At 58.6% G+C, this 22,394-nt stretch overlaps 1 protein-coding gene across 6 annotated transcripts in view; it reads right to left on the bottom strand.

Moving 5' to 3' along the window:
- The window catches only part of CAMK2B (calcium/calmodulin dependent protein kinase II beta), a 147,863-nt gene that overhangs the window by 71,491 nt on the left and 53,978 nt on the right, over positions 1–22,394 (bottom strand). For all 6 annotated transcript variants that reach the window (XM_045004651.1, XM_045004650.1, XM_045004652.1 and 3 more), the window contains 3 exons: positions 14,691–14,750; positions 10,319–10,373; positions 6,081–6,146 (listed from right to left, as the gene is read on the bottom strand). In XM_045004651.1, coding sequence (XP_044860586.1) covers positions 6,081–6,146; positions 10,319–10,373; positions 14,691–14,750 — 181 coding nt within the window. The remainder of the gene's footprint in view (positions 1–6,080; positions 6,147–10,318; positions 10,374–14,690; positions 14,751–22,394) is intronic.

The following is a 22,394-nucleotide window of genomic DNA, read 5'->3' on the forward strand; positions in this document are numbered from 1 at the left end:
GAACCGTGGCCAATGGGAGCTGCAGGGGCAGTACCTGCGGGCGTGGGCAGCGCGCGGAGCCATCTGGCCCCTCCCCCTAGAGGCCAAACATCCATCCGCTTCTGGGAGCAGCACAGAGCCAGGGCAGGCCTTAGCCACGCTGCGCCACCAACTGGGAGCCACCTAAGGTAAGCGCTGCCCAGCCAGAGCCTGCACCCCGAACTCCCTGCCCCAGGTCAGAACCCCCTCGCGCACCCTAACTCCCCCACAGAGCCCACAACCCCAACCCCCTACCCCAGCCCTGAGCCGCCTCCCAGAGCCCGCACCCCTCAGCCCCAGCACGGAGCCCCTTCCTGCATCCTAAACCCCTCATCCCAGAGCCCACACCCCCAGCTGGAGCCTGCACCCCCTCCCACACCTCAACCCCCTGCCCTAGCCCTAGTCCTGAGCCCGCTCCCGCACTCCAAACTCCTTGGCTCCAGCCCAGAGCCCCCTCTTGCACCCCAAACCCCTCATCCCCAGCCCCACCTCAGAGCGCAGACCCTCAGCAGGAGCCCTCCCCACCTCCTGCACCCCACCCCCTGCCCCAGCCCAGTGAAAGTGAGTGTGGGGGAGAGCGAGCAACCGAGGGGGGGGGCCTGGAGTGAGTGTAGGGTGGGGCCTCAGAGAAGGGGCGGGGCAAGGGTGTTCGCTTTTGTGCAATTAGAAAGTTTGCAACCCTACCTGGGCCCATTTGCACAGCCGGGATCTCTGCGCCTCCCACCCGGGCCCACTCTCACGGCCGGGATCCCTCAGCCCGTCTCTCCCATGGGCAGCACAGCTGCTGCCGTGGGGTTTTTACCCCAGGGAGAGGTTGGGACTTTATTGCCAGAAATGTCGGCATTGGAGGGGGCCCCCAGCTGTCTCCCCTGGAATGTTAGAGCCACATGGTCAGGATTGAGCCAATGGGTGCCTGTCCCTGAGGATAGGGTCTCTAACGGCCCCGGGCTGCCCACCTGCCCCATGCACAGAGTCCCAGCGTGGGAACCTCCGCCAATCCTTCTCCAGCAAGCAAGCCCGGCAAGGTACGGCCCGGCATGGGCCACCCTTCCCTATGCAGGGAGAGGGCACCGCTGCCTGGGGCTGCCCCCTCTGGACCCCCACGGGGGATCCCCTGGCGCCGTGTTGACATAACCCACTGGTCCAGGGGCGCTATAGAGACTCTGCCCTTGGGCCTGCTCTGGAACTGCCCCAGTAAAGGCGCCCTGGCTCTTCGGCCCACACAGTAGCAGCTCCTGCACGCAGCACTGGAGGTCGGTAGTTCAAGCCCTGCTGCGTCAGGCCAGTGGGCAGCCAGCATATGAGCAGGCATCTGCGTCCTGGCAGCAAAAGGCCTCGCTCAGGCCTCCTTGTTCCCCAGCTCAGAAGGGGACAACCTAGCCCGGCACTGGGGGGCTCTTCCAAACCGCAGCACAGGGACCAAGGAGGCCACCCAGGACAGAAGGGAAGAGGGGCTGGAGCCTGGGGCTGAGCAATGAGAGATGAGATCACTGCCCAGCTCAGAGAGGAAGGGGCCAGCTCTCGGCCCATGGGCCAGGGGAAGGTGCCTGTAAAATCCCCTGCAGCCTGGGGACTTTGGAGAGGGCACTTTGGCATAAGCCAGCAACCTGGGCAGATCCAGGCAGAGCATCTTGGTGGGTGAGGAGTGGCCTTAGGCCCAGCTTGTACACCCAACAACACCAACAAGCCACAGGTTCAAGCTCTCCTCTGGTCACTCAGGGAGTCCCTGGCCTGGGGAGGCCGCGGTGAGCAGGAGCCTGGAGGGAAGAACGTGTCCCCTTGGCCACGACGGGGTGTGGCGAGCTCTGGCCTGGGAGACAAGCCGCTAGGTGCTCGGGTCTGGGAGACAGAACTGGCAGCCATGCGGGGGCGGGGTGAGGGGTGGCAAACAAGACAAGAGACGCGAAAGAGGCGAGGGGGGAGAGAGAGAGAGAAAAAGAGAGGGAGGGGGAGGGATGAGACAGTGAAATGCGAATTGAACCAAGCCGCCCGGTTGAGATTTCAAATTATTGTCAGGGGTGGGGAGGGGGGGATGGTGTCTGGTCCCACGTGTGCTGGAGTCGGGGCAGGACGTCTGCATCCGGGCGCTGCCTCCTGTCCAGGGCCTCAGACCTGCCTGCCCTGCCCAGCCGCAGCGCGGTGCCCAGGAAGGACTCGGCCGGGCATGCTGAGAATCGAACTAAAAAAACGCCCCCAGCCCTGGATATCGTCTCCCTCCCCACCCCCCAAAAATCAAAAGCAGCTAGCGGGGAGGGGAGGGGGAGGGCGTGTGAGCGCTGGGCAGTGCCAGCACCCCAAGCCCGACGCCAGGAGAGGGCGAAAGGCATATACTGACCTTCAAGTCCCTGTGCACAATGGCATAGTGGTGCATGTAAGTTACGCTTTCTAATAGCTGATGGATACAGTGACTGCAAAACAAAACGGGGAGGAAGGGAGAGAGAAAGTGGGTCAGGGAGGGGCGGGAGAGGGGGACGGGGAGAGCGGCGAAGAGGGCAGACACGGGAGACGGGCAGGGCAGGGTCCCGATGAGGAGAGGGGGTGGGGGGGGATAGGAAGGGCGTGAGAGAGACGATCAAATGTACAGAAGGAAACCAAAATAATGCATGAAAGGGAACGAATTCCAGAGGCAGGATAAGCAGGTAGAGGGAAGGGGCGGGGGTCCAGAGGGACAGATGGACAGACAAAGAGGGAGGGGGGGACAGGGTGGAGATGGGGGACGAGAGAGGAGAGAGAGAAACAATGTTGTGAAAGCTCTGAGACCACAGCGGGTTATCACAAGGTGGGCAGGGATGGCTGTTAATGGCACCAGGAACTGCAGGCTGCCAGGGCCGGAGGGAGGGGGCAGTTCGGACCCAAGGTGCGGAGGGCAGAGCGGGTGAGCAGAGCCCCCAGCTGGCAGGGCCGTGTCTGGCTCAGCAGCCGCAGAACGAGCGTGGAGCAGGGAAAGGGCTGCAGGAGCTGTGGGAGGAGGGTCACCATCTTGGGGCTCTGGGAACTGATGACCTGGCAGGGTGACCCCACTATCTAGTCAGGGGTCATGTGGGCTGGGGCTGTGCACCCCCCCCTGCAAATAGCAGCTCTCTCCATGCCCTTCAAGCCTGACCTACAGCCTGGTCTGCTAGGATGGCCCTGAGCACCCCAAACATCTCTACCAATGCCTTTTGATCCTGACCCACCGTGGCCCCGCTGTCCCAGCCCCAGCTCTCCATCACAGCTCGGCCAGTGCCCCTCACTCCGACCCACAGCCCCTGCTAGCCCAGCCCTCTGCTCCCCCCAGTTCTGCCGGTGCTAAGTAAGGGGAGCTCCACAAGTCCTGCGTGGGGCCCTAGCACTTAGGCCCAGCTCCTGCCCCCACCCCCAACCAACAACAACGAGCCTCAGGTTCAAGCTCTCCTCACTGACCCACAGCCCTGTGCTCCCCACCTCCACCAGCGCCCCTCAACCCCCACCCACAGCCCTGGCTGCTATTCCTAACTGGTACCACACCACTCTGCTCATGCACCTCAGTCTGGCCCAGTGGCTCTCCCGGCTATTCCAGTCTGGGCAGCCTGGCTTCAGCTCGGCCCGTGCCCCTCCATTCCAGTCCTGGGCCTCTGAGGAGCGGACACTGCCCATAGCGCCCCATCGGGCTGGTTTGATACGGACCAAGAGCTTCCCGGTCTGTTCCACGGCGCTGCGCCCATGGTCAGGGCAGAGGAGGGGAGCCCTCTGCATGTGTGGGGGTGGAATCTGGGGGTGCTCTCTGGATCGCAGCCATGGGAAGCCACCGCTCCACAGAGCCATGCCACGGAAAGGGGAAGGCCCCAGCTGCGGACCCACCGGGAGAGAGAGTTCCATGGCTCCATCCCAGCCTGGCCTCACCGCACCTCAAGGGAGCACCAGGAGTGGGTGGAGGCCACTGGGACGTCCTGCCTGGATTCTGCCTCCCTTTGCCGCAGCCTGATGCTCGGAGCAGGCCCCCACCCACAGGGGTTTGGGTGGGTGCCCAGAGGGCCAGAATACAGTCTGAGAGGCGGCCCCACCCCCCGAGGCAGGGGGAGGCCACAGGAGCGCAGGGCAGGGCCTCACACGGGGTTGGAAGCTCTCTGGTGAACAGGGGGCGATGGGCGGGGGAGTGAATCTGCAGAAATGGCCTCTCGGGGGGAGCTCCCCCCTGCCCTGCTGGGTCACAAATCAACCCCGAGCCTCCTCCCCTGCCACCTGCCAAGCAAGCTGGGCTACAAGGCTAGGGCAGGCCCCTGGGACGCTGGAGCAACGAGGAGCCTTAATAGAGGCAGCATGGACTAATGGGTAGAACTTGGGAGCTAGAAACCCCTGGGGTTCTCCCCCTCCCAGCCCCCGGCTGTCAGCAAACCCAGCAGGGACAGGCCTGAGTAGCTGAATGCAATGGGAGAGATCTAACCCATGGGGCTGCCCCACATGGGCTCCCCTGGCAGGGGGCTCCCACCACAGACAGCCCAGGGATGGGAGAGGTGGGATCTGCATGGAGAGGGAAACTGATTAGCACATGCCACCAGCCCCCACCCCATTAGTCCAGCCCTGGGCTCCCCACACATATAACTCTGCCACAGTCCCTCAATCCTGATCTGATGCCTGCCCGCTATCCTAGGCCACATCCCCCTCCTGAGGAAAGCATCAGACGCCCGGGATGGCAATGAAGCTGCATGAGGAGGGGCCATGAGCCCAGGTCTCCCCAGAAGTGCCTAGATGGGGCAGCGTGTGAGGTCATTACCTAGAGCCCAGCTTGGCCAGGTCCCTACGGCTGGGAACCGTCTGAGCCTGAGAAGCGTGACGGACATCTGACCTCCTCTGGCACGGAACCAGTGCCTGCCCGGCCCAGGGCCCCCCGGCCTGTTCACAAGGGGGCTGGGGAGATGACAAGCAGCGAACAGCGAGATTCTGGGGACCAGCACGTGGTGGGAGGGGGCCAGCGCGCTCCAGTCGGACGGGACCAGGAACGGGCACGTCACCAGACGAGCCCACGCGTGACCCGTCACCAGGACGCCTGTGCCTTTGGCCCTGCAGGGAACCCACCGCTCAGGCCCCTGTCAGCAATGCCCCCCAAACCCTGCGGCTGCCTTCAGACATGCCCTGTCCCTGCAGTTTGTTCCCAGTCCCCCGTGCTCTCTACCAGGTTGCTGCTCTGTGCCCGCTGCTCCCCGATGGCTGAGACAAGCCCCACTGACTCCAGCTGCTCGTGGGAGGGTCAGTGGCTTCCCAGTTGCCGGGATGCGGACCCAACAGCCAGGCTGGGGCCAGAGGGAGAGACGCTGCACCCTTCCCACTCTGGGACAGACCCCCTACTCCGGTACTGCAGCTCAGTGCTCCCCTGTCCACTCTGAGTGCCCCTACATCCCGGCTGGCCCTGCCCCACAGCTCTGCCAGAGCCTCTCGAACCTCACCTGTAGTTCGGCCGGTCCTGAGCCCTCTTCCCCAGCCAAACCCCTCGGTTCTGATCCAGAACGCCCCCTCCCTCTGCTGCTGTGCCAACGCACCTCCGTCCCGCCCTACAGCAGCCCTGGCCCCCACTGCCTGGCTGGCAACCGTGCCCAGCTGTGTGGTGGCTTCGTGAGTGCTCCCTAAGGGACTAGGCTAAGACCAGACTCATCCCACTGATGACCCGAACCCCCAATGAACAGCTCCCCAGAGGGGAAAGCATGAATGCCCCAGGTCCCACCACCCCTCTGCCTCTCTGGCTGCGCCCCAGAAGCCAGTGGGCCCCAGAGGGAGAGTTGTCGCAACTCTCCTCCTCATCCTCAGGGAGCATGGGGTAGGCACCTGTTTTCATGCCCAGGCCGGCTGAAGGGCCCTGTGAACTGAACCACAACAGGGGGACCCAGCGCTGGATGTGACAGCAGGACACATGGCATGGTGGTGCCAAAGGCGTAGGCACTTGACTATCACCTGGCAATACCTCTGGGGTCCCCCCCGCTCTGCCCAGGTCATGAATGGGTTAATGTTGGTGGGTACAGCTGGCACGGGATCAGGGAACAGAAAGAAGCGGGGGAGGGAAGGGGAGAAGGGCGGAGGGGAAAGGGGGGGGGTGGGGAGTTGCCACTCACCTGGCATCGGCTTCGCTGTAATATTCCCGAGCCACGATGTCTTCAAAGAGCTCCCCACCAGTGACGCTGAAACACAGAGAGGCAGAGTTCACCCTTCCAGTGCCCAAGCCCCAGTGCCCGGCTCCCACCCAAACCCCTCGCGGGGCACCTGCTGAGCTCGGGCCAGCCCGGCACTGGAGAACCAGAGCAGGCCCCAGCTCCATCCCCAGCTAACAGCCAGGCCCTGGTGTCCATCCCACAGGCATGGGGGAGCTGAACCCCTGGTTCACCTGCATGACCAAGGCAAAGAGCGCAGGCTGCATGGCACATGCGCCAGAGCCCCGGCATCCAGACAGCAGCGATTTGGCAGCTGCCATGTTCCCCCCCAACCTCCCGACGCTGACTGGGAAGCCCCTCGGTATGGGCGAGCTGAAGCCCAGTGCCTATCCGGGGACACGAGGGGTATCGGGTGCCAAGTGGGGGGCACTTCCTGCTCCTCTGTGCCCTGCACCCTGGCAACGGGCAGGGGAGAGCAGGCAGGGCCTGGGCCTCCTCCCTCGTCCGTCCTACGCAGGAAGCCAGCTGCCAGCCTGTGCCCAGCCCAGCCAGTCAATGACAACGGACCGAGGCCAGCCCTGCTCCTTCCCTGAGGGACACGGCCATAGGACGTCAGGCAGCAAGGGAATCCTGGGTCACCGAGTCCAGTCCCATTGGCCTGTAGCTCCAGTGACTCTCCCCCTTCCCGGGGGTTTGCCCCCCGAGAGGTGTTTATAGAGAGAATAACCAGCCTGGCCCAGAGGCATGCCAGGTTTGGGGGGCACAGGGCAGGGGCTGGGCAATGGGGTTGGAGACTGATCAAAGCAAACTCCTTGCTGATAAGAGGAGCCAGGTCCCCTCTGGTGATGCCCATGGAGCCCCATGCCACCCCAGTCTCTACCACGGCTCACGTCCCTCTGGCTGGCTGAGGTCCCGGTGCCAGGACGCCCTCACTTCAAGGGACACTGGACTCCCCACATCCCTCTTTGCTCCTCTCTGATCACCAAGCCCTGCTTTTCCTGCCACTCTGATGCTGCCTGGTCATGCCTAGCTGTCTCCACTCTGCCCACGCGGCAGTCGGCAGCCCGCCTCCCCCAGCTCATCGCCAGCCCCAGCATGAGGGAGCTCGACTCCCATGTGGCAGGAAGGGAGACGTCTCCATGTTTCTCCGCCTTCTATCCCCATGTCTCTGCACCACAGAACTGAAGGCATTCATCTGCACCCCACCATCCCCCAGATGAGTCTCCCTCTCCCTCTTGTGGTGTGACTTTCCACTGGCCTCATGCGGACAGGAGCAGGGGCAGGGCAGCTTGCAGGCTGGGTTCCTGGGGAGGCCAGACACCTGCCAGCCGATGGCGATGCCAGCTGGGCTTGTGGGCACTTTGGTCTGTCTGATAATCAAACCCCCGGGGAAGCCAATGCAAATTCAGCCCACAGCCATGGCAGGCAAGGAGGGGCTGAAAGAACCGATGGTCCTGAATTGAATGGATGGCAAAAATCAACACACGAGTGCGATCAGAGGGACAGTTCGGGCCTCTCCCAGCAGGGGGCGCTGTGGGGGCAGGGCAGGGTGCTGTCTGTGGGGGGGCTCCTGGCTACTCCAGCCCTGGCCTCTCCCAGGAGGGGGCGCTGTGGGGGATGGGGCAAGGTGCTGGCTGTGGGGGGAGCTTCCGACTACTCCAGTTCTGGCCTCTCCCAGCAGGGGGCACTGTGGGAGGCGGGGCAGGGTGCTGGCTGTGGGGGGGAGCTTCCGGCTACTCCAGTTCTGGCCTCTCCCAGCAGGGGGTGCTGTGGGGGAGCAGGGGGTGCTGTGGGGGGCGGGACTGGGCACTGTCTGTGGGGGGAGCTCCCGGCTACTCCAGCCCTGGCCTCTCCCAGCAGGGGGCGCTGTGGGGGGGCAGGGCAGGGCACTGGCTGGGGGGGAGCTCCCGGCTACCCCAGGCCTGGACGAGGCTGGAAGGAGGCGCGAACTCTGTTCCTGCTGAGCTATGACACGGTGCTGATTGGGGACACAGGAACGGCGTGGGGGGTGGGGGGGGGAGTGCCGGTCCCCCTCCTCCTCAGCTTAGGGCAAGCCCTCCCATTTCACTGTCCTTCAACCCCTGGCTGGCCGTGGAAGCAAAGAGCTCATGTCCCGGCCCTATGGCATGGGGGGAGCAGGTGAGCGGGGGGAGCTCAGCGCCTGGGGCAAACCCGTGTTTCTTGATTCCCCTCCCGGAGCAGGCTGGGGACACGCCAAGGTCTGTGCAACTCCAGCACAGGGAACCTGGAGCTGCCGTGACTCAGAGGAGAGCTAAATATAACCGAGCTGTCAGAGGCACGGAGCGATGAGCTCACCAGCTGCTATATCTGGAACGAGGCAAGAGGCGGCTGAGCACAGCACACCGGGTCTCCGCCACCCCCCAGATGCACCGCGCCGGCCCGGCACAAAGCACCGGGTCTCCGGGCTCTCCAGAGCCAAGGCACCAGGCCTAATGCCCTCGTGCTGGTCGCCTGCCCTGGCCCCACCCCCGGCCTCCTCAGAGAAACCAGGGGCCAGGGCTGCTTTGGATAGCGACTGCTGGGTCCGATCCTGACTGGCACCCGTGGGCACTACTGCAATACAAACAAGCGTGGTCATCGAGCTAGGCTCCACTAGCCCTTCCTGCCTTGGGCACAGCGTGCTGGGGGCCAGTCCTAGGAGCCTTTTCTCACGTGCATCAGACAAGCTACTCAAGGTCCTGCCCGGTCTATCCCCACCCTGCCCACCCTGTGTCATTTACCAGTCCTGCCTCTGGTCTACCAGCACCGCCCCCTTGTACATTTCACACACGCATTTCTCTCCAGCTGGGAGACGCTCCCCTGAAACAGCCCCAGAGCCACCTCCTTAGCCACCTGCCGATCCCTCCTTAAAACTCATTCGCCGGGAGCTCTACCGAAATCGTGTCACCAGTGTGGGAGACCCCGCCTGCCCGGCTGACCAATACTGTCTCATCGCTAAGGCTAAGGTTCTGTCATGGATATTTTTAGTAAAAGTCACGGGCAGGTCAGGGAAAATTCATGGAAGCCTGCGACCTGTCCCTGATTTTTACTAAAAATATCCATGATAAAATGGGAAGGGACTGGCAGCTGCGGGGTGGCTGGGAGATCTGGGGCCCCCACCACCTGTGGGGACTCAGAGCTCCAGCGGCAAAGGGGAGCTGCAGGGTCCCCCTGTCCCCTCCCCAGCGGTGGGGAGCTGTGGGAATCCCCCTACCACCACCGCAGTGGGGAGCTGCGGGGATTCCCCTGCTGTCCGTGGCAGCCTGGGGGGATCCCCCTGCCCTCTCCCCTCCTGCAGCATCGGGAGCTGCTGGGGTCCCCCTGTCCCATGGCTGTGGCCCGGAAGCTACCAGAGTCCCCCCTCCCACAGCAGTGACCCGGAAGCTGCCAGGGTCCCGCACAGAGGCCGGAAGCTGTGGTGTACCTCCCTGCCTGAGATAGCTGGGAGCTGTGGGGTACCCCTGCTGCCCATGGTGGCTGGGATCTTGGGGGCCCACTGCCTCAAGCAGCGAGGGTACCTCACAGCTCCCTGCCGCTGCAGAAGGCAGCAGGACCCTGGAGCTCCCAGCTGCCGGGGCTGAAGTCACAAAGGTCTTTGGAAGTCACGGATTCTGCCTGTATCCACCAGCTGTCCCTGGTCTTAGACTTTGATTGGAAGCTCCTAGGGGCAAGGACTGGCTCTCTGCTCTGCATCTAGCACAACAGAGAGAGTCAAGTGTCTTGCTCCGGACAGACAGCAGTGGGAAGAATGGGGCCCCTGGGCACAGCAGATTCTAAGACCAAGCCTAGCCCGACGGGGTCCTGGTCCAGGGGCAGGAGCTCCAGCAATGTAAATCGGAATGGTAACCTCCCTCCCCAGTCCAGGAGGAGAAGCAGAGAGAAAGACAAATCTCCAAGGGGGGAGAGACGGGATTCTCCTTCCCGCCAAGAGGGGGAAAAGCTCCGAAGCCCCTTCCAGCCTATGCCATAGCCCCCTGCCCCATCTCACCCTCACACCAGTCCCCTCCCTGACAGCTGCTTCAGGGCAGCCGGGCTAGAACTGAATTCAAACTCTTGGAAAAGCACAGCCAGACACGGCTGTCCTGAATTCCCTGTTACAGCAAATGAACTCCGCTATGGCTGGTTCTGAGGACGAATTAAGAGCCGCGTGCCCCAGAACCCCCCACCTCCCGCCCCCCCAGGGCGGCTCTTTAGCTACTTACAGATCAAAGATGAGGTAGTGGAAGCCCTCCTCAGATATGCTGTCGTGGAGACGAACTGCAAAGGAGCACAAGCGTCAGCTGTTGCCTTGCTCTAGGAACAGGTGCCCGGATGGAGCCCTGAGGACTGGCCTCTCACTCGTTCGCAGGACGATGCCTCCCACAAGACGTGTTTCCAGAGGCTCGCAGAGCTGCCAGGACTCCCCTCTGGAATCGGGCACTAGCAGCTGGGCCCAGGAACCCGTGGTGATGCTTGGGCGGTCCGGGCACCAGTACTTGCGCTTAAGCCTGCCTGGGAATCTTAGTTCTGGGGCACGGGGTTGGAGGGACAGTCCCAAGCCTGGAGCTCAGCTCAGAGAGTGCTGCCCCCTGCCAGATCCAGGAGTTACCAAGACCTGGGGCCCCAAGGCTGGTCATTCAGTATCAATGGCAGATCTCAGCGCTAGGGCATGTGGTGCGTTATGGTACGTAGAGGACAAAGGATCTATCTGCTAGGGGCAGGTGGCCTAGGTGGATCACCGCCCTCGGTAGCAGCTCCAGCCATGCAGCCCAAGAGAAGATGAGCATTGCCATGGGCCCGAAAGCTTAGCAAATCCAGGCTCTGGTGGAGTGAGGTGCTTCCCCAGCCTCCAGCACCACCACTGATCCTACTTACAGTGGCACTCCAGAGACATTCCCCAGGCAGACGCCCCACCAGAGACCCCGTCTGCTCCCCCCAGAAGTTAAGCAGCAGCCAGTGTCCATCTCAGAGCACAGGGGTCTTCTACACTCTCTGCCCGCGACCCACTCAAGAAGCAAAGCAGCCACCATATTGCACTAGCTGCAGCTTCCTTATGGTTCCACCACACAGCCTTGCCGAGCTCATCTCCGCGGGCAGGGCTGCAGGATGGACGGGGTGCAGGCAGCCACACTTCCAAAAGATGGGGTGCAGGCTAGTGCCCCATTGCTGGGGTAGTTTGGAGAGGTGGACGCCCATCCCCTTAGGAACTGGATTGAGAACCACAACTAACTACACACAGGAGCAGGGCAAGCTCAGGAAGAGAGGCTGAGTGGGGGATTGGTGCAGCGATGGCAAAAAGGGGGCCAGGGAAAAGGAACAGAACAGACGCAGCTGGCCCCGGAGTACAGACGCCCAGGGAGAGGCTCATTCCAGACAATCCATTTCCATTGGCAACTTGTCGGTTGCTTTGCAAGCCACTTTTCCTGACGTTGGAGCCCCAGGCCCTGGATCTGTGCGATTCGGATCCCAGTTAGATTCAGCGTCTAAAAGTCTACGCCCAGAATCAGACTCTCGATGAGACCCGGGGGAGACGGGACCACGAGAAACCAGGGAAAAGAACAAATGGGGGAAGCGTCCGGTTAGAAACACAAGCAGCGCGTGCTAAAGCCAGCACATGCGTCTCAAAGCTAATGCGCTGCCACGGTGGACTTGGCAGTGGTGAGAGCCCATAACTGGCACTGCGGGGGCTCCCCAGAGCTGGCTGAAGGGGAGCTCAGATACTTGGCGGGGGCAGCTCTGGCTGATCCTCCCTGCAGAGACTGGCGCTCTCCCCGAAATCAGCTTTCCGGATCAGTGACTTCAACGGGGCCACTTTCCTCAGCCCCTTCGTGATGCCATCAGACCAGAAGGGGTTCGACAAAGAGCTCGGGACTGTTCCACTGCCAAACAAAAGCAATCCGACTCCTCTGGAAGGAAGGGAAGCGACTCCGGCTTGAGGGAAGATGTTTTGGCTACTTGGAGCCCTTTCTTGTATTTTCAGCTTGTCCAGCCTCAGGGCTAGTTCATGTTAGAATGTGGTTAATTTAAGCTCGGGTGAAGTGGGAATGTTTTTTGCAATAATTACAACACAGCAAAGGTTCTGCTGACAAGTAGAAAGGGTCTCTAGTGAGAAAGGCAGATGTGGGGATGTGAGGAAGTGGGAATGTTCTTGCTGTGTTATGTGAATGCTGGGGGGGGGGGGGGGGAGGTAATTGACCTGGGAAGGTTGCAGAGGAGTTGTGCTGGGACGGCCTGCCTTGGGGATGGGAGAATACCTGAGCATGTAACCTGAGATCCCAGGATGGGGCTTGGAGGCCAGGGAACACCTCTGCCCGGGAAAGTGGACAAAGGCTGGGGGAGGAGCCAGGGGGAGGCTGAGTTAAAGGCTGGAGGGTTGGGCTTCCCAATGGGGCTGTGGCCTCCCTGGGGGCCCCAGATGGACCTAACTAAAGGGGGTCCTGTTGTGTGTACCGACAAGACCTGTTTTGGACTGTGTTCCTGTCATCTAAATAAACCTCTGTGTTACTGGCTGGCTAAGAGTCACGTCTGACTGTGAAGTGGGGGTGCAGGACCCTCTGGCTTCCCCAGGACCCCGCCTGGGCGGACTTGCTGTGGGAAGTGCACGGAGGGGCATATGCTGAATGCTCCAAGGAGAGGCCCAGGAGGTGAAGCCGTGGGAGCTTCTTGCCCTGAAGACAGTCTGTTCCAAGGGAGAGGAGGCTCCCCAAAGTCCTGACTGGCTTTGTGGGGAGCAGTTCCGCCCGGGGACTCTGTGACAGGGGATGCCCTAAGTTCCTAGGCCCTCACATGGCTATTAGTGCGAAAGGGAGCGTAAGACACCAGCAGCCCTGAATGGGTATACTGTACACTCACGGCGGCCTGGTGTTGAGGGCTTCATAAGGAGCCAGGGACCCTATTATTGCATCTCTTTGCCCTGAGGTGCTTGTCCACACTGACGTTTTTAACTGACTTGAGATAGAAAGCTAACTCTGGGCGATTAACACCAAGGCTGGAGACGGGACACTGGCTCGGGCGGGCTCTGAGTTACTACAGAGAATTCTTCCCCAGGTGTCTGGCTGGTGGGTCTTGCCCACATGCACAGGGTCGAACTGATCACCACATTTGGGGTCGGGAAGGAATTTCCCCCCAACTCAGACTGGCAGAGAGACCGTGGGGGGGAAATCACCTTTCTCTGCAGCATGGGGCACGGGCCACTTGCAGGTTTAAACTAGTGGAAATGGTGGATTCTCTGTAACTTGAAATCCGGAGTTGAGAACATCAGTGACTCAGCTAGAGGTTCGGGGTCTGTTAAAGGGGTGAGCGGGTGAGGTTTTGTGGCCTGCGATGTGCAGGTGGTCAGACTGGAGAATCACGATGGTCCCTTCTGACCTTAAAGTCTATGTGTGAAGGCCAGTCCAGACACTCCCCAAACACTTGTTCCAGGACACAAACATTTGTGGTTTGCCCTGCGCATGCGTGCGCGCACACACACACGCACGCACACACACACACACACACAGTGCCCACCATTCACCTTCCCACATCTCCCAGTATCAGTTTCAGCCCATTATATAAACTGACTTTCTCCTGCACTTGTGGCCATCTTCACCTAGGAAGGTGGCCGTGACGACACAGTTTCCATAGCAACTGATGTACGGGGGGGGGAAGCAGAGGAAAACTAAGAACAAAAAAACAAAAAAAAAAGAACAAGAACTGACGCAAATAAGTGGCATAACCAGAGCGCGCTGGTGCTGGGGGGGGTGGGGGGCGTGAAGTTTTAATTGGCCACTAGCTTGGGAGGAAAGACCTGCCCAATGCTCTGCTGATTAAAACCTCCTGTTTTAATCACCCCCTTGCCAGCAGCAGCTGAGGACAGGCGTGGGTTTGTGGCTTTCTTCCATAGGGCTGTTAACTTGGCATTAGCAATGCAGCACTGCGCTGGGACCTGGATCTGCACCCCCATGCTGCAATGGTTCCCTGGGGGGGCAGATATCATGCCCCGTGCAGGGCGGAGCCTGGGCATGGGGATGCTGTGCTGCAGGAGGCAGCCTGGCTGGTCAGGATCATCCCGGGTTGCCAGCATTTATCCCCGTCAGCAGTTTCCCCGCATTTGAGCCGATGTCTTTAAAAACGAGCAAGAGACTGGCATGAAACAAGCACTGGTGCGGCCTGCAAGTTCTTTCTCCTCGTGCAGGACGGTTCCCGAATTCTTCCTCCGATCTCAATGAGCTCCACCAGACCAGCTACCTGCATGCATGGGTAGCAGCCGCCTGCAGCGGGGGACCGAGGACATAGCCAGAGACGCCCTTGCTGAGGTGTGAAATCTGCCGGCAGCATGTGCCGCCTCCTCCATCTCTGCTGAAGCTCTAAAATCCAGGCTTCCCAAGGACATGTCTGCACTGACGGCTACTTCTACCCCATCTGGCTAGAGCTGGGTGACATTTTTGGGGTGAACCATGCATTTTGGGGGAGTGCCAATACTATGAGCAAATTTGTGTCAAATTCAGATCATTTTGGGTCAACCAAAATCCCGGGGAGAGGCATCCTTCCTCCATCCCCTCCTCCGGCCCTCCTGGGGGGGTTGTCACCCTCCCCCGCCCCGCGGCAAGCACTCACCGATGTTGGAATGCTTCAGGAGACGGCAAATCCGGGCTTCGCGCTCCAACTTCTGATGATCTGGAGACGGAAGAGAGAACAAGCCCCGTTAATGGTATCGCCTGATGCAGCAATGCCACATGCTCAGCAAGCCCTGGCGGGCTGGGGGCAAAGAGGGGCACTCATCACCTATCCCGCTTATCAAGGACTGGCACTAGCGTGAAGCACCACCAAGCACCCCCACCAGTGCCCAAGTCTCCTGTCCTGAGAGCGGGACTGGGCCAAAGGGCATGGGCTTTAATACAGCAGACAGACTGGGGTTGGAGGAGAGGGTATCAGAAGCCAAGCTATATCAGCAATGCAGGCTGCAGAAGCCCCCTCTTATCCTCCTTCCAGGAGCAGACGCTTGGCTCTCCAACGCACACAGGGCTGGGGACTGAAGGCTCAAGGCCACCAGGGATCTCACGTGGGAGAGGGCTCTCAGGCAGGCCCAGGGTTGTAGATGGATGGATTTCAAGGCCAGAGGGCCTATCGTGACCATCAAGTCTGCCCTCCTGCGTCACACAAGCCAGAGAACCTCCGCCAGCGAGTCCTGCGGTACTGGGATTTCTTCTCCTCTGCCGGGGGCATCTCGCGAGCACGTGGTGTTTAGAAAGACATCCGCTCTCGCTGCAAAGAGCCTGCACAGTGGAGAGTCCACCCCATCCTGCCCTTGGAGAATCGGTTGCGGTGGCTACTCGTCTCCCCACTTCAGAAGTTGTGTCTGTTTCCAGTTTGAATTTTCCTAACATCAGCATACAGCCATTGGAGCGTGTCTGTTCAGCTAATATGTCCCGAACATTGGAAAGCTCCCTACAGACAGTGATCAAGTCACCTCTTCTCTTTGATTCCCTTACACCTGCTCTGTCAGGCCGCTGCCACTCAGCCGGGCCCCCTACACCACCAAGACGCGGGGCCACATCACCCCAGACTCACCCATAGACACCCCCAAAATTCTCAGTCAGTTCAAGCCTTCCCGCATCTCCCCAGTATCCTGGAAAAGCCTCTCCCAACCTGATACCCCCAGGGAGGTTTCCCCCAGCCTGGCCAGCAGGCCTTTACTCTGCCCTCGCAGGATCACTCTGTTGGGAGGGAGGGAGGGTGGCTTCAAGTGCGGGAAGCAAATTGCCCAACGCAACGTTGGCCTTGTTAATTGCATCCGGGCAGCCGGAAACAAGGCGGTAGCATGATCTCTGTAAACCAGCAGCAGCTGCTCCCTGTATTAGTGCTGACACATGGCAAGGGTCCTGTGGAGCTGTCTGACTAGGAGTCCGGGTGCGAAATTGTGGTGGACCCAGAGAAAATGGCACCATTTCTAAATGAAAGGCTAGGTACTGTGATGTTCTTATTGCCATCTCTATAAGCTAGCGTTAGGGTTTTGTTGTCATCTTGTGTGTGAACTAGCACCTTAACGGTTAATGCCCTCTGTGATGGGTTGGATCACAGAACCCTCCTTGGGATCTGCCACTCGATGTGCCAAGACTACCTGTGCTCCTGCTTTCCCTGCCATCTTGGGACCCCAGCACCCTGTGTTGCTGAGCCAGACACACACGTCTGCTCCAACAAAGACCCAGGGTCTGAATTACTTGCCCCAAAGCTGCAGGTTTACCTGAAAGCAGCTAACAGAAGTGTTCCTGTCTTAACACTCAGATGCCCAACTTCCAATGGGGTCTAAACCCAAATAAATCCATTTTACCCTGTATAAAGCTTAAGTAGGGTAAACTCATAAATTGTTCGCCCTCTATAGAGAGAGATGCATGGCTGTTTGCCCACCCAGGTATTAACACATACTCTGGGTTAATTAATAAGTAAAAAGTGATTTTATTAAATACAGAAAGTAGGATTTAAGTGGTTCCAAGTAGTAACAGACAGGACAAAGTAAGTCACCAAGGAAAATAAAATAAAACACGCAAATCTATGTCTAATCAAACTGAATACAGATAATCTCACCCTCAGAGATGCTTCAGTAAGTTTTTTCCTCAGACTGGACACCTTCCAGGCCTGGGCACAATCCTTTCCCCTGGTACAGCTCTTGTTCCAGCTCAGGTTGCAGCTAGGGGATTCTTCATGATGGCTCCTCCCTTTTATTCTGTTCCATCCCTTTATATATCTGTTGCATAAGATGGGAATCCTTTGTCCCTCTCTGGGTTCCCACCCCCTCCTTCTCAATGGAAAAGCACCAGGTTAAAGATGGATTCCAGTTGAGGTGACATGATCACATGTCACTGCAAGACTTCATTGCCCACTTGCCAGCACATAGGTATACAGGAAGACTTACAGGTAAAACACACCCATCTGCAGACAATTGTCCTGGTTAATGGGAGTCATCAAGATTCAAAACCGCCATTAATGGCCCACACTTTGCATAATTACAATAGGCCCTCAGAGTTGTATTTCATATTTCTAGTTTCAGATACAAGAGTGATACATTTATACAAATAGGATGACCACACCCAGTAGATTATAAGCTTTGTAATGATACTTTACAAGAGACCTTATGCATGAAGCATATTCCAGTTACATTATATTCACTCATTAGCATATTTTTATAAAACCATATAGACTGCAACATCACACTCTCCTTGCCCCAAGCTCTGCATGACATTCTGATTTAAAAAACATACACTATCAATTCAACATGTTAGACTACAAACTGGCTAACTGACAGATCTCCCAAAGAGCCTGTTAACAGGGGATCACCACCCCACAGGGGTGTTTCTAGAGGGGCCCAACACTATTCAATATCTTTACCAGTGATCTGGAAGAAAATTTAGCCTCATTACTGGTCAATTTAACAGGTGACACAAAAACTGGGGGGAGGGGTGGTAAATAATCATAGAATCATAGGGTTGGAAGAGCCTTCAGGAGGTATCTAGTCCAACCCGCTGCTCAAAGCAGGACCAACACCAACTAAATCATCCCAGCCAGGGCTTTGTCAAGCTGGGCCTTAAAAACCTCTAAGGAAAGAGATTCCACCACCTCCCTAGGTAACCCATTCCAGTGCTTCACCACCCTCCTAGTGAAATAGTTTTTCCTAATAACCAACCTAGAGCCCCCCACTGCAACTTGAGACCGTTACTCCTTGTTCGGTCATCTGCCACCACTGAGAACAGCTGAGCTCCACCCTCTTTGGAACCCCACTTCAGATAGTTGAAAGCTGCTATCAAATCCACCCCCCCACACTCTTCTCTTCTGCAGACTAAATAACCCCAGTTCCCTCAGCCTCTCCTCATAAATCATGTGCCCCAGCCCCCTAATTATTTTTGTTGCCCTCTGCTGGACTCTCTCCAGTTTGTCCACATCCCTTCTTTAGTGGGGGACCAAAACTGGACACAATACTCCAGATGTGGCCTCACCAGTGCCGAATAGAGGGTTATAATCATTTTCCTCGATCTGCTGGCAATGCTCCTATAAATACAGCCCAATATGCCGTTAGCCTTCTTGGCAACAAGGGCACATTGCTGACTCATATCCATCTTCTCACCCACTGTAATCCCCAGGTCCTTTTCTGCAGAACTGCTGCTTAGCCAGTCAGTCCCTATTCTGTAGCAGTGCATGGGATTCTTCCGTCCTAAGTGCAAGACTCTGCACTTGTCCTTGTTGAACCTCATCAGATTTCTTTTGGCCCGATCCTCCAATTTGTCTAGGTCACTCTGTATCCTATCCCTACCCTCCAGTGTATCTACCTCTCCCCCCAGTTTAGTGTCATCTGCGAACTTGCTGAGGGTGCAGTACATGCCATCCTCCAGATCATTAATGAAGATGTTGAACAAAACTGGCCCCAGGACTGATCCCTGGGGCACTCCGCTTGATACCGGCAATGAGAGGGAAAATCAGTTCCACAGAGCTTAGAAAGCCTGACTCGACCAAAGTCCATTGTAATGCAGGGCCATCCACCTAGGAACAAAGAATGCAGGTTATGCTTGCTGGATCGGGGGCTGTGTCCTAGAAAGCTGCGTCTCTGACAAGGTCTTGGGGGTCAGGGTAGACAAACAACTAAACACGAGCTCCCAGGGCAGTGCTGTTGCTAAGAGCTTCATGCGATCGTCAGCTGTAGAAACAGGGGACTAACGCGTAGGAGTTGAACTACCACTGTGCATCGCATCGGTAAGACTATTGCTGGAACGTGGTCTCCAGCTCCAGGCTCCACGCTTCCAAACGGATTCTGAGAAACTGGAAAGGGTCCAAGGCAGAAGCGCAAGAACAAAGCGTGGGCTGGAAAAGCTGCCTCGGGGTGAGGGACCAACAAGGGGGTGGGAAAGGGGCTTGCAATGGGAAACACCAGGATCCCCTGACCCATGGTATCCATGGAAACTCAGATGGATGGAGGTTTGTGCAGCATGTGGCTGACAAACAGAGACAGAGAGGGAAGCGTGCTGGGGGAATCCCGTCCCCCATGTGATGCGGGGACGCAGGGCTCCCTGAACCACTTGAGTTCAATGCAGAATCAAAGCAATACGGGCCGCAGTGTTTATCTCAGCAGACACTGCCCCTGAAGGTGCACCAGGCTGTGTCTGGGCAAGGAGGGTTAGAAATCCACGGGGCGGCCTCCCGTGTGCAGGATGGGGCATCCCATCTCAGAAAGGGTTTGCTGAACTAAAACAGGCTTTAGAGAAGGGTAATGAGAATGCTCAAGGGCTGGAAAAACTCTCCTCTGAAGACAGGTTGGAAAGCTAGAGGAGGCGAATAAGAGGGGCCAGAATAGAAGCATATAAAGTAATGGCTGGTCTAGAGAAGGGAGATCGGGGCATCTGTTCTCCCTGTCTCAGAATGCAAGGACAAAGGGACAGTCAACGACATTAATAGGTGGCAAACTCAAAACTGTTGCAAGGAAATGCTTTTTTGCACAATGCATAGGCGGACTGTGGAACTCTCTGCCACAAGATATCACTGGGGCAAAGATTCAAAGAGGGATAGGGTAACAATATCTAGAGCTAGAATCATTACTGGTAACAAAAAGGCTTTAGAAAGGATATTAACACTCATGCTTTAGGGCTTAACCTAGTCTCTAACTCTTAGGGGTCAGGAGGAAACCTAATGTGGGGGTGGGGAGGAGAGAGAGATTACCCCACATCTGCTATTGTGAGTTTTTGCATCTTCCTTTGCAGCATCTGGTACTGCCACACTCAGAGACAGGACACTGGGCTAGATGGACTTTGGGTCTGCTCCAGTTTGGGGGGTGTGGAGATTGGAGGCCTACACCTGATGGTCCAGAAGGTGGTGAAAGACCCTCATAATTCCCCTGTGCTGCACAGGGGAGGGTGGGATCCTTCCAGACTAATGGAGCCACCAACATGACGGGGCCACCTGCTGCACACCCTCCCGCCAGAGCCTGGCGGGAATGAGATCCGTCTCAGCAGGTGCCCCCGTCACCCGACGCAGGGCTGGGCTCTTTCAGGGAAGAAGCCGTGGCTTGGGCCAGGACCTTGGATCAGCCTGGGGCCAGGGCTCACAGCCCTGGGGGTGGAGAGGAGCCAGCCATCCAGCCAGGGCACCAGCTGTCAGGGCACTGGGAATAGGCATCTCCTGCCATGACTACGTCAGGCTGCAGTTAGAGGGTGCCCTGCTGCTCTCTGCCCCCAGGGGAGACAGCCCCCCCCAGAGCGGAGGAACTCATGCTAGAGCAGAGGAAGGGGCATGGACCCACGCTGGAGAGCTGCAGAGCACAGGGAGGGCCTCCCGCAGCCCAGGCGGTGGTGGATGGAGCCATTACAGAGCACGTTCATCACCCCCTATTGTGCACTGGGCACAAGCCAAACTATGCCGGACCACGCAGCGCAGCAGGGCCGAGTCAGACCTGAGGGAGGAGCCCACCAGGGAACTCCCAGGTCCTGCCGGAAGCAGTGCCAGCAACACAGGGCTTGGGAACCGGCCCGCTGCACTGCCTCTCCCAGACACAATGCACACCCGAGGGCCTGACCACCGCTTCTCCCGACACCTTTTGCAAGAAGTGGGGTGTGAAGCACAGTGCCCCGTCCCCAGCTCACGGAAGTCAATTCTGCCTCCTTAAATGACCCCGCTGCTTTAGCTGGAGATGAGACTTTGCACAGCCTCCGCTCACCAGCAGCGTGGTGTTAACCAGTTGTTGCGCTCCACTCCAGAGGTGGCTGCATCTCACGGCTCTCATTGCTACGGCAATGCAGGATCAGCAGGAGGGCTTGCTTCAGACTGCAGCCCCTTCCCAGAGCCCTTCCACCCAACTCCAAGTGCCAAGCAGAATTCAGCTGCAAAGGGGCTCTGTGAATGGCAGGTCAGAGACCACTGGAGCATCCCCGACCCCGCACGGCAAGGGAGAGCTCTCTGAGGAGGGGCCCTGCCCACCACATGCTGCTCCACCAGCGGGACTGTTAGAAGCCTTGCGTTCTCATCAGAGCCGTTTCTAAATGGCCCAGATCTGACCCGAATGGTTCAGACTCAGGGCTTGGAAGCAGAGACCTCACTGCCCCCTGCCCTGGGCTGCCAGGAAATCTTGTCCTTCCCAGGGAGGGCTGCGCCAGCTGGGAGCACCCCAGGGCCCAGGTTCCTGGCTGTTTCCCTGCTAGGAGAGGCTGGAACTGGAGTAGCCGGGTGCTCCGCACAAAGCGGACAGAGGAATGGAGCCATGTGGTCAATCGCCAAGGGGCAAAGCAGGGCTGGTCTCTCTGGGCAACCGTCTGGGGTTCTTAGCACCAAGCTCCTGTTCAGTGTCTGTCCTGCTCTCCTGCCTTCATCCCCGAGGATCCTGAGCAGCGAAGGAGGGAGAGAACACCACCACTCCAGGGCACAGAGCTGCTGCCTCTGACTAATGTAAATAGCCCTTCTCCAGTCAGATAGCCGCTGGTGCAGTGACTCCAATAACAAGCATGACAGAGGTGTGTTGCCAGTCCCATGCAGCCCTGTCCCCTATCTGCTTCCACACACACCTGGGCCATCCTGAGTGTCTTTTTATACCACACCGCTGGCCAGATTCTCCAGCCTTAGTATGATTTCATCCCCAACTGCCCCTGTTAGGTGTCCCACATCCCAGCATGCACTGCAAACCCCGCCACCGATGCTCACGGAGAGTAAGATCCATTTCTCTGTTCCCTGACCCAGAAATTCAGAGAGAGGGAAAGAGAGAAAGACTGGCGGAGCCCTACGGCTCAGTGCCCAGTGAAATTATAACCCAGGGAACCAGAGTGGAGCTCCGGGTGCAGGGCAGAGCGGCTTCATGCATTTGATCTTTACCCCTCGTGGGCTCGATCAAAACCCTCTCCAGGACTGGCACTGAGGAGCATCAGGAGGGGGGTGGGTACGGGCGGATTCCAGGATAGCAGGGATGAAGGGGGCACCAGTGGAGCTGTGGGGCAGGACCAAGGCATGGTCCCTCTCCAGTGGTGAGCTGGAGCCGGTTCCCACCGGTTCCCCCCGCGAGGGACAACCGGTTCGAAAAGGGCTTTTAAATTTAACAAAAGCCCCAGCAGCTGCCTGCCCTTCCCCCGGCCCCAGCTCACCTCACTCTGCCTCTGCCTCCTCCCCTGAACGCTCCGGACACTTCTCCTCCCCGTCCCCAGCTTCCCGCGAATCAGCTGTTCGCGCGGGAAGCCTGGGAGAGCTGAGAAGGAAGCAGCGGCTTCCCGCAGGTGAGCTGGGGCAGGGGGTGCGAGGAGGGCTCCAGGCGCTGCACAGCTCCGGCCTGGCCCCCGACCCCATCCCCGGCTGGCGCGG

Source organism: Mauremys mutica, chromosome 2 (genome assembly GCF_020497125.1).
Source record: "Mauremys mutica isolate MM-2020 ecotype Southern chromosome 2, ASM2049712v1, whole genome shotgun sequence".
Taxonomy (NCBI): domain Eukaryota; kingdom Metazoa; phylum Chordata; order Testudines; family Geoemydidae; genus Mauremys; species Mauremys mutica.